General features: G+C 43.9%; 1 protein-coding gene and 1 long non-coding RNA gene across 4 annotated transcripts in view; one reads left to right on the top strand and one right to left on the bottom strand.

Moving 5' to 3' along the window:
• The window catches only part of LOC124149543 (vesicle-fusing ATPase-like), a 67,442-nt gene extending 54,867 nt beyond the window's left edge, over positions 1 to 12,575 (top strand). For all 3 annotated transcript variants that reach the window (XM_046521219.2, XM_046521218.2, XM_046521220.2), the window contains exons 16-21: positions 5,735 to 5,868; positions 6,513 to 6,579; positions 7,855 to 7,934; positions 8,089 to 8,285; positions 8,519 to 8,570; positions 8,752 to 12,575. In XM_046521219.2, coding sequence (XP_046377175.1) covers positions 5,735 to 5,868; positions 6,513 to 6,579; positions 7,855 to 7,934; positions 8,089 to 8,285; positions 8,519 to 8,570; positions 8,752 to 8,820 — 599 coding nt within the window. In that variant the 3' untranslated portion in view covers positions 8,821 to 12,575. The remainder of the gene's footprint in view (positions 1 to 5,734; positions 5,869 to 6,512; positions 6,580 to 7,854; positions 7,935 to 8,088; positions 8,286 to 8,518; positions 8,571 to 8,751) is intronic.
• LOC125372334 lies at positions 10,492 to 13,137 on the bottom strand. The gene is made up of 2 exons (XR_007218074.1): positions 11,869 to 13,137; positions 10,492 to 11,210 (listed from the first exon to the last, which is right to left on the bottom strand). It is a non-coding gene; the product is annotated as an uncharacterized LOC125372334 (long non-coding RNA).
• Positions 13,138 to 13,791: the final 654 nt, after the last annotated feature.

Below are 13,791 nucleotides of genomic sequence, written 5' to 3'. Positions count from 1 at the left end.
ACACCAAGGCCATTACTGACAAGTGTGGAAACAAGGTCAAGACTGACACGTGTAGACACCAAGGCCATTACTGACACATGTGGATACAAGGTCAAGACTGACACGTGTACACACCAAGGCCATTACTGACATGTGTAGACACCAGGGCCATTACTGACACGTGTGGAAACAAGTTCAAGACTGACACGTGAAGACATCAAGGCCATTACTGACACATGTGGAAACAACGCGAAGACTGACACGTGTACACACCAAGGCCATTACTGACATGTGTAGACACCAAGGCCATTACTGACACGTGTGGAAACAAGGCGAAGACTGACACGTGTAGACACCAGGGCCATTACTGACACTTGTGGACACCAGGGCCATTACTGACACGTGTGGACACCAAGGCCATTACTGACACGTGTGGACACCAAGGCCATTACTGACATGTGTAGACACCAGGGCCATTACTGACATGTGTAGACACTAAGGCCATTACTGACACGTGTGGAAACAAGGCCAAGACTGACACGTGTACACACCAAGGCCATTACTGACACGTGTACACACCAAGGCCATTACTGACACGTGTGGAAACGAGGACAAGACTGACATGTAGAGACACCAGGGCCATTACTGACATGTGTAGACACGAAGGCCATTACTGACACATGTGGAAACGAGGACAAGACTGACACGTGTACACACCAAGGCCATTACTGACATGTGTAGACACCAAGGCCATTACTGACACGTGTTGAAACAAGGGGAAGACTGACACGTGTACACACCAGGGCCATTACTGACATGTGTACACACCAGGGCCATTACTGACATGTGTAGACACCAAGGCCTTTCTGACATGTGTTGACACCAAGGCCATTACTGACACATGTGGAAACAAGGATAAGACTGACACGTGTATACACCAGGGCCATTACTGACATGTGTAGACACCAGGGCCATTACTGACATGTGTAGAAACCAAGGCCATTACTGACACATGTGGAAAGAAGGTGAAGACTGACACGTGTAGACACCAAGGCCATTACTGACACGTGTGGAAACAAGGTCAAGACTGACACGTGTAGACACCAAGGCCATTACTGACACATGTGGAAACAAGGCGAAGACTGACACGTGTACACACCAAGGCCATTACTGACATGTGTAGACACCAAGGCCATTACTGACATGTGTAGACACCAGGGCCATTACTGACACGTGTGGAAACAAGGTCAAGACTGACACGTGTAGACACCAAGGCCATTACTGACACATGTGGAAACAAGGCGAAGACTGACACGTGTACACACCAAGGCCATTACTGACATGTGTAGACACCAAGGCCATTACTGACACGTGTGGAAACAAGGGGAAGACTGACACGTGTACACACCAGGGCGATACTGACATGTGTACACACCAGGGCCATTACTGACATGTGTTGACACCAAGGCCATTACTGACACATGTGGAAACAAGGATAAAACTGACACGTGTATACACCAGGGCCATTACTGACATGTGTAGACACCAGGGCCATTACTGACATGTGTAGACACCAAGGCCATTACCGACACATGTGGAAACAAGGCCAAGACTGACACGTGTAGAAACCAAGGCCATTACTGACACATGTGGAAAGAAGGTCAAGACTGACACGTGTAGACACCAAGGCCATTACTGACAAGTGTGGAAACAAGGTCAAGACTGACACGTGTAGACACCAAGGCCATTACTGACACATGTGGATACAAGGTCAAGACTGACACGTGTACACACCAAGGCCATTACTGACATGTGTAGACACCAGGGCCATTACTGACACGTGTGGAAACAAGTTCAAGACTGACACGTGAAGACATCAAGGCCATTACTGACACATGTGGAAACAACGCGAAGACTGACACGTGTACACACCAAGGCCATTACTGACATGTGTAGACACCAAGGCCATTACTGACACGTGTGGAAACAAGGCGAAGACTGACACGTGTAGACACCAGGGCCATTACTGACACTTGTGGACACCAGCGCCATTACTGACACGTGTGGACACCAAGGGCATTACTGACACGTGTGGACACCAGGGCCATTACTGACACGTGTAGACACCAAGGCCAAGACTGACACATGTGAAAAGAAGGCGAAGACTGACATGTGTGGACACAAGGGCCATTACTGATATGTGTAGACACCAAGGCCAAGACTGACACATGTGAACACCAAGGCCAAGACTGACACGTGTGGACACCAAGGCCATTGCTGACATGTGTAGACACCAAGGCCATTACTGACACGTGTGGAAACAAGGCGAAGACTGACATGTGTACACACCAGGGCCATTACTGACATATGTAGACACCAGGGCCATTACTGACATGTGTACACACCAGGGCCATTACTGACATGTGTAGACACCAAGGCCATTACTGACACATGTGGAAACAAGCCCAAGACTGACACGTGTAGAAACCAAGGCCATTACCGACACATGTGGAAACAAGGCCAAGACTGACACGTGTAGAAACCAAGGCCATTACTGACGCATGTGGAAACAAGGCCAATACTGACACGTGTAGACACCAGGGCCATTACTGACACGTGTGGAAACAAGGCCAAGACTGACACGTGTAGACACCAGGGCCATTACTGACACGTGTAGACACCAGGGCCATTACTGACACGTGTGGAAACAAGGCCAAGACTGACATGTGTAGACACCAGGGCCATTACTGACACTTGTGGACACCAGGGCCATTACTGACACGTGTGGACACCAAGGCCAAGACTGACACGTGTAGAAACCAAGGCCATTACTGACGCATGTGGAGACAAGGCCAATACTGACACGTGTAGACACTAGGGGCATTACTGACACGTGTGGAAACAAGGACAAGACTGACATGTGTAGACACCAGGGCCATTACTGACATGTGTAGACACCAAGACCATTACTGACACATGTGGAAACAAGGCCAAGACTGACACGTGTAGAAACCAAGGCCATTACTGACACGTGTGGATACAAGGTCAAGACTGACACGTGTAGACACCAAGGCCATTACTGACATGTGTAGACACCAGAGCCATTACTGATATGTGTAGACACCAAGGCCATTACTGACACATGTGGAAACAAGGCGAAGACTGACATGTGTACACACCAAGGCCATTACTGACATGTGTAGACACCAAGGCCATTAGTGACATTTGTACACACCAGGGCCATTACTGACATGTGTAGACACCAAGGCCATTACTGACACATGTGGAAACAAGGCCAAGACTGACACGTGTAGAAACCAAGGCCATTACCGACACGTGTGGAAACAAGGCCAAGACTGACACGTGTAGACACCAAGGCCATTACTAACACGTGTGGACACCAAGGCCAAGACTGACACGTGTGGACACCAGGGCCGTTACTGACACTTGTGGAAACAAGGCCAAGACTGACAAGTGTACACACCATAGCCATTACTTACATGTGTAGACACCAAGGCCATTACTGACATGTGTAGACACCAAGGCCATTACTGACACATGTGGAAACAAGGCCAAGACTGACACGTGTAGAATCCAAGGCCATTACTGACAAATGTGGAAAGAAGGCCAAGACTGACACGTCTGGAAACAAGGCCAAGACTGACACGTGTGGACACCAAGGCCATTACTGACACGTGTGGACACCAAGGCCAAGACTGACACGTGTGGACACCAGGGCTGTTACTGACACGTGTGGACACCAGGGCCATTACTGACACGTGTAGACACCAAGGCCAAGACTGACACATGTGAAAACAAGGCGAATACTGACACCTGTACACACCAAGGCCATTACTGACATGTATAGACACCAAGGCCATTACTGACATGTGTAGACACCAAGGCCATTACTGACACGTGTGGAAACAAGGCCAAGATTGACACGTGTAGACACCAGGGCCAAGACTGACATGTCTGGAAACAAGGCCAAGACTAACACGTGTAGACACCAGGGCCATTACTGACACGTGTGGAAACAAGGCCAAGACTGACACGTGTACACACCAGGGCCATTACTGACATGTGTAGACACCAAGGCCATTACTGACACGTGTGGAAACAAGGCCAAGATTGACACGTGTAGACACCAGGGCCATTACTGACACATGTGGAAACAAGGCCAAGACTGACACGTGTAGATACCAAGGCCATTACTGACACGTGTGGAAACAAGGCCAAGACTGACACGTGTAGACGCCAGGGCCATTACTGACACGTGTGGACACCAAGGCCAAGACTGACACGGGTGGACACCAAGGCCGTTACTGACACGTGTGGACACCAGGGCCATTACTGACACATGTGAAAACCAGGCCAAAACTGACACGTGTGGACACCAAGGCCATTACTGACATGTGTAGACACAAGGCCATTACTGACACGTGTGGAAAGAAGGCCAAAACTGACACGTGTGGACACCAGGGCCAGTACTGACACTTGTGGAAACAAGGCCAAGACTGACAAGTGTACACACCATAGCCATTACTGACATGTGTAGACACCAAGGCCATTACTGACATGTGTAGACACCAAGGCCATTACTGTCACATGTGGAAACAAGGCCAAGACTGACACGTGTACACACCAGGGCCATTACTGACACTTGTGGAAACAAGGACAAGACTGACACGTGTAGAAACCAAGGCCATTACTGACACATGTGGAAACAAGGCCAAGACTGACATGTGTAGAAACCAAGGCCATTACTGACACATGTGGAAACAAGGCCAAGACTGACACGTGTAGACACCAAGGCCATTACTGACACATGTGGAAACAAGGCCAAGACTGACACGTGTAGACACCAGGGCCATTACTGACACATGTAGACACCAAGGCCATTACTGACACGTGTGGAAACAAGGCCAAGACTGACACGTGTAGACACCAGGGCCATTACTGACACGTGTGGAAACAAGGCCAAGACTGACATGTGTAGACACCAAGGCCATTACTGACACGTGTGGAAACAAGGCCAAGACTGACACGTGTAGACACCAATGCCATTACTGACAGATGTGGAAACCAGGGCCAAGACTGACACGTGTAGACACCAGGGCCATTACTGACACATGTGGACACCAAGGCCAAGACTGACACGTGTGGACACCAAGGCCGTTACTGACACGTGTGGACACCAGGGCCATTACTGACACGTGTAGACACCAAGGCCAAGACTGACACATGTGGAAACAAGGCCATTGCTGACACGTGTGTGATCAACAATGACATAAACTGATACATGTATGTCCATCAAGACATACCAGCATTTTTCAATTGTAGACCTAAAATTGTGCATATGAGCACAAATGAAGGACCCTAATTAAAATCCTTAGGTGTCTGTGTTTGTGTGTATTTATGTTTCTTTTTCTGTTTTCTGAACCAATCAGCGCTGCTGTTACAGACACGTGAGAAACGTGATTGGGATACATGATTGTCACTTGGCAAAACAAAACAGCAATGTTATGCATGACTTAAATATCATGTCAAAATGACATAAAATTCCTACCGTATCCTTGGTTCCCAGCTACCTAAGAGGTGACTTCATGGATCGGGGGGATCATGTGGCTATATAAAAGATATGTAGTGATATGTGCATGCTTCCTTTCAGTGCCAGTTCGCATGTGTTCCTTCAGTTGTTTCTACCTGAGAACTATGTTCAACATAGTCAAGTGTATACATGCTGTCACTGCAGGTCCTCCTTCCAGTGGCAAGACTAGTCTAGCTGCAACTATTGCCAAGAGATCAGATTTACCCTTTGTGAAACTATGCACCCCAGAGAACATGATTGGGTATACAGAAACTGCAAAATGCCAGGCGATCAAGAGGGTGAGTGATAGTGTGATAATGCATAGTGTCACAGAAGTGTGTCTGTGTAGGTTGCCATTAACATACACTTCACTGTACATGACTGCACTAGTCTGGCACGAACGTTTGCATCTGTATTAACAATAGCTTGAATAGGTATTCATGAGCTGTGTAAGGAGAGATAAGGCAACATGCTTGAGGTAATCCCCCATAATTACATAAATATGAGGGAATCTGTTCGTTGTAACAATATTTAGAATAACATTGACTACAGACAACTGACACTTTATTAAACAGTTGCATGTGGACAGATGGATTGGTATTTTGATCATGTATAAATGACAGGAATGTTTTCTTTGTATGCACCAGTATGTGAAGTAAGAGATCTGTCTGAAGGTGGCACTTTCTGGTTGACGAGCTACTCGTCCGAAGGCATTGTGTGGGGCTGGATCATTGCTTGCTCTCAGTCCTCAATCATCACAGTATAATGTCATTGATGTCATAGCACATGGCATGTGGATTATATTTCTATCAAAATCTACTTGCAATGAAAGCAGTATTTCATTTGGAGAGTATCAGACATTATGCAGCCTTGTGTTGCTGAATGTGTTATGAACTGATGTTTTTCTGGTGTTTGCCTGCTGATAGTGTGACTTGTGTTGTAGATATTCGATGATGCATACAAGTCCCCCCTCAGCTGCATCCTCATTGATGATATAGAAAGGCTGCTGGGTAAGTTTCCTGTCATTTGGGTCGCACTGTCCATCCAGGGCTATCTTATTCATTTATTGGACAACATTTCATGGATTATTGACTTGAGTATAGTCTTTGAAAACATTTACTGAATTAAGTGAATTTTAAGGCATTGTTTGTTTGAGGGATGCATAAAACCCCATGTACCCCAAGTGATCCTGCTACAACGAATTTATCTTCCGGACATGTTTTAATATGACATTGTAAAAGAATTCAAACTAATTCAAAATTGATAGAAAACAGCTGTTCGATTGAGCTGAGGTTAGCTTGTGCTGTGTCATGTGACTTCCACTGAATTGAAAAAAGCGTGCAGCTTTTTGCTTTGAAGTGGTGTGTAAGGGATTTATTCTGTCTCTTAGAAATTCACATGCAGCCTGATTTACTCATTAAAGAGGTATAAGAGATTTATTCCCCGCTGAGAAATTTATTCCCCTCCAAATCAGGTTACACAGTATTTTATCAAGATCATGTGGACCAATATCAGATCTCAAGTTCTATCATTGGATAAGCTTTTACTGAATCACAGGTAGATTCCAAGAAAACATGTGTATAGCTGATTGCTGTTTTCATCTTAGTTTACGAGAAAATACACAAAGTAAACTTAATCCTTGGATGTAAAACAATCCCTAGCAGAACAAAAATAATATTTAAATGGTAAATCAACATGTCTTATGTTTTTTTATCTCAAATTTGTACTGACCAAGTTTCTTATCACCCGTTCGTTTACTGGAATTTCCTGAAGGGGTACGGGTGTAATTTTTTTCTCCAAAATACTGAATCCACTAGAGGGAGATGCGCATTATACTTAGGTGCGCACTATACAAAAAAAATATATGGTAACTTTGACATTAATCTATCCAATCTTGATATGCATAATGTGTAAGATTGGGTGAAGATCTGATTAGATTATTTAACAGGGATTTACCTGACCTGTCTGCTATTCCTGCTGACTCAGGAATAATGTTGTGTCCCAGACACATAAGTGGTGACCGTGAGCTAACCAATGTGACTTGTTTGTTTTTTACAGGCTACATATTATTGTGCTCATTATAAAAGGGGATTTTCTTTTAATTGACACTGTGTAACTGCACATATACTGGATTGTTGCCTGGCTACTCTTTGCGAGTTGAAATCTGCCATGTGTTTGTGCCAAGTACAGGTGTTCACCGCATTCATAAGTTTCTGCATAACATTTGTCTTCTGTCTTTTTAAGTCTTTTACCATGTGTGGCATACAGCTTATGGTCATTTACAGATTACGTGCCAATTGGTCCACGTTTCTCCAACTTGGTTTTGCAAGCCCTTCTTGTTCTACTGAAGAAATCCCCACCTCAGGTACGTGAACACTTGATCAGCATAAGCTAACCCTGATTCATTGCAATAGAATTCCTAATGGCAGATCTAACTGGATGTGTTCTCATTGATTCCTGAAGATTGTCCTCAATGGGTTCAGTTGTTTTCCTGTTCCTTCATGACAGTGTATTTGCAGGGTCGCAAATTGCTGGTGATCGGCACGACAAGTCGCAAGGATGTCCTGGATGACATGGAGATGCTGAATGTCTTCAGTACAGTGATTCATGTGTCCAACATATCCATGAGTGAACACCTAGTGGCAGTTCTGGACAGCATGGATGTGTTCAGCAAGAAGGAGATGGAACTGGTAGAGAGGAGGACAGCTGGCAAGAGGTAGTTACTGAGTGAAAACCTCTTGCTTTGATCATGTTCACAGTAACATATTGTCACATATATAGGTATTGCCATTTGGTGGTTTGGTGGCAGCACAGGAGTTACCTCCCTTACATCAATATTTGCCATGACAAGCTAAGATCATGATGCACAAAATTCTAGTTTGATACTGTCCTCCCATGTAGCTTAGAATAAATATAGGTCCTAATTCATTCTTCTTCTTCTTTTTTTAGATTATTTATTGGCATCAAGAAACTATTGATCATCATAGAGATGTCAAGACAGGTGAGTGAAGCGCATATAAACATGGCAAAGAGGTTCAAAGTTACAAGCCGCCAAACCTAAATTAGGACAGCTACAATGTAATTGTACACACATTAAGCAGTATTACAGCTGCAGTAGGATGATACAGTGCCTATATGTGGTACAAGTTGCTACAAATGCTGCTGAACTGCTTGTGTTTCAGATGGATGAGTCTCTGCGTGCGGACAAGTTGGTTGATATCCTGGAGGATGAAGGAGCACTAGAGAGATGAGGACAGCCTGGTCATGCTGGCTCTTAGAAACCTTATTTATTCACTTGCTACTTGATGTACCTGACATTGTTGTTGTGTTGTTGTCACTTGTTGGTGTATGTTGGGTACATTCCAGCAGCTGTACTCTGGTACAGGCTACACCAGTCCAGGGTGTGACACAGTGTCACCCACTGGGCACAAACTCTACCAGTTCTGTGTTTCAACAGTGTTAAAAGTGCAGCAGTTTAGGACATAGTTATGCATAGTGACAGACAGCTGGGTAGCAAAGACAGTGATCCTGGAATAATCAATGTTAGCACACTTTCATTATGTAAGATGTATTTACTATGGTAAGCACTTTATTGTCTTGCAATTGCCTGCAACTTGTGTAAATACTGATGTTAATTGTATACAGTTTTCTCAATGTGATTCTTGAAATATTGAATGTCCAGTATTAATTTCCTGTTCTTTGTGCCACATTCACACTCATTATCAAAAGTTGTTGTTTTTAATGTACAATTACAATTCAGAAAGAGAACAAATGCTATTTTTGATCCAAAACAATATTCATCTTTTGAGATTTATGTACAAGTTATCTTTCAATATCATTTGATGTGTAAGGGCAAATTACTGTAAGTTGTCAGTGTTAGTGATTTATATAAATAACTGCTTCATACATAAAATTACTCCTACGCGCAGATATATGGAAACAAATGTGCAATACATTATCTGCTGATTGAGCTGAAATTACTGTGTACAACATATCTTTAGTCTCATTCATGACCACTCAGACATCATCTTCATGTCAATATTTCCTTGTGGCCCTCAGGCTCGTTGACTTGGTTGATGCATGACATCGATCACAATTGCACGGATCGATGCTCATGATATCAATCACTGGATTGTCTGGTCCAGAAACGATTATTTACAGACGGCCGTCATATAGCTGGAATATTGCTGAGTGCGTCATTAAACAACAAACAAACAAACAAAACCTTGTGGGCCAAAACAGAAACTTGTGTTTATTATGAAAATATGATGTTATTAATAAGGTATGCTTAAAGGAATAAATACACAAATGTTTGAACACTATTGATACATGTTGTAGTTGATTCTCAAAATTCTATTTAAATTAATTGTGAAACGTTTGAAGCAATAAGCTCTGTGCAGATATTCGGTGAAGGTAATCAAATCATGCCTGATACTATATTACCAAGACCTTTAGGAGGCTCCTGTTGTTTGAACACTAAGGAAAGATAAAATAGTACAGATGATACTTTAGACACTCTATTTATGTGGTTTATTAAAAATCTTTAAATTTCATTCAGTTTCACAATAGTGTGAGACATGTTGATATTCTATTTGTTTTTATCAGCAGGACAACTCAAATTAGTAAATTTTATACAAATGCTTATATTTATATCCTTGGAATTGACACTTTACACTGAAAAAATCTTTTTAGGGCTCTCATCAAAGAAAACATTTGGGTCCTAGTATTTATTCAAACCTCATCATCTGGTAGCACTAAAGAAAGGAATATTTCTTGGGGACTTGCTGCAAATCATAAATTCAGGTTATATGTTTACAAATTATGCACTTGCATAAACCATGAAGAACGCCTATAAAATTACAGCTGCAAAACCAGATATTTGAATAAGAATGTTTGGCGACAATTTATTTTTTTCGATAAAATCCCAGACCCCCTCTCCCTGAATATCCAATGGTTGGTCCCCTATACTTTGCAGATAAATAAAGATTTGTTTTTTCTGATAAAATTATTTCTCCAATGATTAAATCAGAAAAGAAAAATCTAGAAGTTTGAGTGTCAGTATTTAAGACCGGTACTGGAGCATGTAAGTGGATCCTGGGCATGGTACTGGATCAGGTCAGAATGCAATTTGCTGTACATGTATTGCTCTTTTTAAGTGTCCAAGTTGCACTTTTAACTGAACTGTTCCATATACACATGGTGAGAAATAAATTGAACCACATCAGCTTTGACTTCTATGAACTGCAGTCAGTGTTACAGAATGTCAGGTGGACCATCTGTTCAGATGAAACCTCAACCTTTCTTGTCTGGTAAGTGCAATTGGCTATAGTTACAGGTTAGTTTGTACAATTAGAGAAGTGATCACAGGAATGTGAGAAAGTGTGTTTTTAATCATTGAGGAGCTCACAATTGAATTTTAGTTTTTTGTATGTGCTGTATACATGTTTTATATAATGCAAGCATATTATAAGTTAAAAGTATTGTGTACTGCATAAATGTGACTGATTTGATCAGTACCCATTTTCTATACAGAACCTTCACTTTTATCCAACTTTGTATCAAGTAAACTGCTCTTCACCTGCCAAGTGTGGGAGTCTGTAGTTGTGAATACCCCATGTCAGCCCTTCTGATGGCTGTTGACCTGGAGTTGTCTGGTGCACTGTGTCAGCCCCTCTGACAGCTGTTAACCTGGAGTTGTCTAATGCACTGTGTCAGTCCCTCTGACAGCTGTTAACCTGGAGTTGTCTAATGCACTGTGTCAGCCCCTCGGACAGCTGTTGACCTGGAGTTGTCTAATGCACTGTGTCAGTCCCTCTGACAGCTGTTAACCTGGAGTTGTCTAATGCACTGTGTCAGCCCCTCCCACGGCTGTTGACCTGGAGTTGTCTAATGCACTGTGTCAGCCCCTCCCACGGCTGTTGACCTGGAGTTGTCTAGTGCACTGTGTCAGCCCCTCCCACGGCTGTTGACCTGGAGTTGTCTAGTGCACTGTGTCAGCCCCTCCCACGGCTGTTGACCTGGAGTTGTCTAATGCACTGTGTCAGCCCCTCCGACGGCTGTTGACCTGGAGTTGTCTAATGCACTGTGTCAGCCCCTCCCACGGCTGTTGACCTGGAGTTGTCTAATGCACTGTGTCAGCCCCTCCGACGGCTGTTGACCTGGAGTTGTCTAATGCACTGTGTCAGCCCCTCCGACGGCTGTTAACCTGGAGTTGTCTAATGCACTGTGTCAGCCCCTCCCACGGCTGTTGACCTGGAGTTGTCTAATGCACTGTGTCAGCCCCTCTGATGGCTGTTGACCTGGAGTTGTCTGGTGCACTGTGTCAGCCCCTCTGACAGCTGTTAACCTGGAGTTGTCTAATGCACTGTGTCAGCCCCTCCCACGGCTGTTGACCTGGAGTTGTCTAATGCACTGTGTCAGCCCCTCCGACGGCTGTTGACCTGGAGTTGTCTAATGCACTGTGTCAGCCCCTCCCACGGCTGTTGACCTGGAGTTGTCTAATGCACTGTGTCAGCCCCTCTGACAGCTGTTAACCTGGAGTTGTCTAATGCACTGTGTCAGCCCCTCCCACGGCTGTTGACCTGGAGTTGTCTAATGCACTGTGTCAGCCCCTCTGACAGCTGTTGACCTGGAGTTGTCTGGTGCACTGTGTCAGCCCCTCGGACAGCTATTGACCTGGAGTTGTCTAGTGTCACTGTGTCAGCCCCCTGCAGGTGCCTATGCGCTATGTCTAGAGGCTGCTGAATGGTTCAGTCCCAGGTGTCATGCCTCTAGCTGCCCATTTATCCTACACAGCATAAGATGTATGACCATTGGCAGAATCATTCCAAACAGTAGACTCAACAATGTATTAATTATTCTATTTGGTAGAGCTAGATGATGTGCTACAGTGTTGTTGGTAGTTAAGGTTAGAATTACTAATTTACGTCTTATCTTTGATTACTTTTGACTTTTATCTCCAGTCTGTAAAGAATTAAACGCAATAAAATAATGAGTTCCATAGAAAGTGCAAGCCATTTTGTTGTATTTACCATATGAACCAAAAGGTGGAGGAATGAGATGTGGTGTACCATGACAAGCAACATCATGCAGCTGTTTACTTTACAAGATCAGAGTGTCTTGTTCAAATGTCCACTTTGGTCAGTTAGCCTGTTGAAGTAAACAATGTATTACATGTCATACATAGTTGGTCATTGCTCTTGTAAATGTGTGTTCTGGTGAGTTATCCATGGTCGGATGGTGTTAACAATGATATTTGAATCTGCTCTGAAACCACAGGGCCTATGAACCTAAAACTTGCACAGATGACCCAACATTTGTGTCTCTACAACTTGCTCACTTGCCACAAGTACATTGAAATATCATTTTTGCTCATTTCTGAATGTACCCTTGTGACATGCAGTAAGTGTGCCTTACTGCTGTTTACAATGTGCTTGGTTTTGTTTTTTATTTTATGTACTGTGAGCTAATTCTAATCCTGATGTAGGTATCATTCCATTTAACCCCAGACATGTTCTATGGGGGGAGAGGTCAGGAGAAACAGCTGGCCATGACAGTACAGCAATGATATGATGCCTCAATTGAGTGAGTGAGTATGGTTTTACACTGCTTTAAGGAATATTCCAGCAATGTCATGGTGGGGGACGCAAAGTTCACACATTGTACCCATGTTAGGAATCAAACATGGGCCTTTGCCATGACAAGCGAACGCTTTAACTGCTAGGCCACCCCACCACCCCCATAATGCCACAAAAAGTTTTCACAAGATGTGCAACATGAGGGCGGGCATTATTCTGCGGTTAGTCCCTGTATTTGCTCAAAGGGTAATGTGATCTCGAACAATGTCGTCCCGGTAGTGTACGCCATTCACATTGCCATTTAATGAATTGTTCTCAAATTAGTTATGCCACCCCATACCATCACACTTCCACCCCAAAACTGATGAAGTTGAGTAACCCAAACAACAATCTCATTAAAATCAGATCTTAGTTCTCGCTACCGCTAAACTTTGTTTAGCAGTAGCGAGAACTAAGGTCTGATTTTAATGAGATTGCCCAAACATTATTTAAATATTCTCCCGCTCACAGTTGTACAGATGAAACCTGGACTGTGAGCAGTACCCTATCCCAGTCTTTTCTTCTGAAACTCTGTGTACACCAAGCTAGACCTGCCTGAAGGTGACGTGGAAGCAAAATTGGTTGTGTCGCTGGATGTGGGCCCCG

This window comes from Haliotis rufescens, unplaced genomic scaffold (genome assembly GCF_023055435.1).
Source record: "Haliotis rufescens isolate VD_foot unplaced genomic scaffold, xgHalRufe1.0.p SCAF_4, whole genome shotgun sequence".
NCBI lineage: Eukaryota > Metazoa > Mollusca > Gastropoda > Lepetellida > Haliotidae > Haliotis > Haliotis rufescens.
This window is presented reverse-complemented; position numbering and strand designations above follow the sequence as displayed.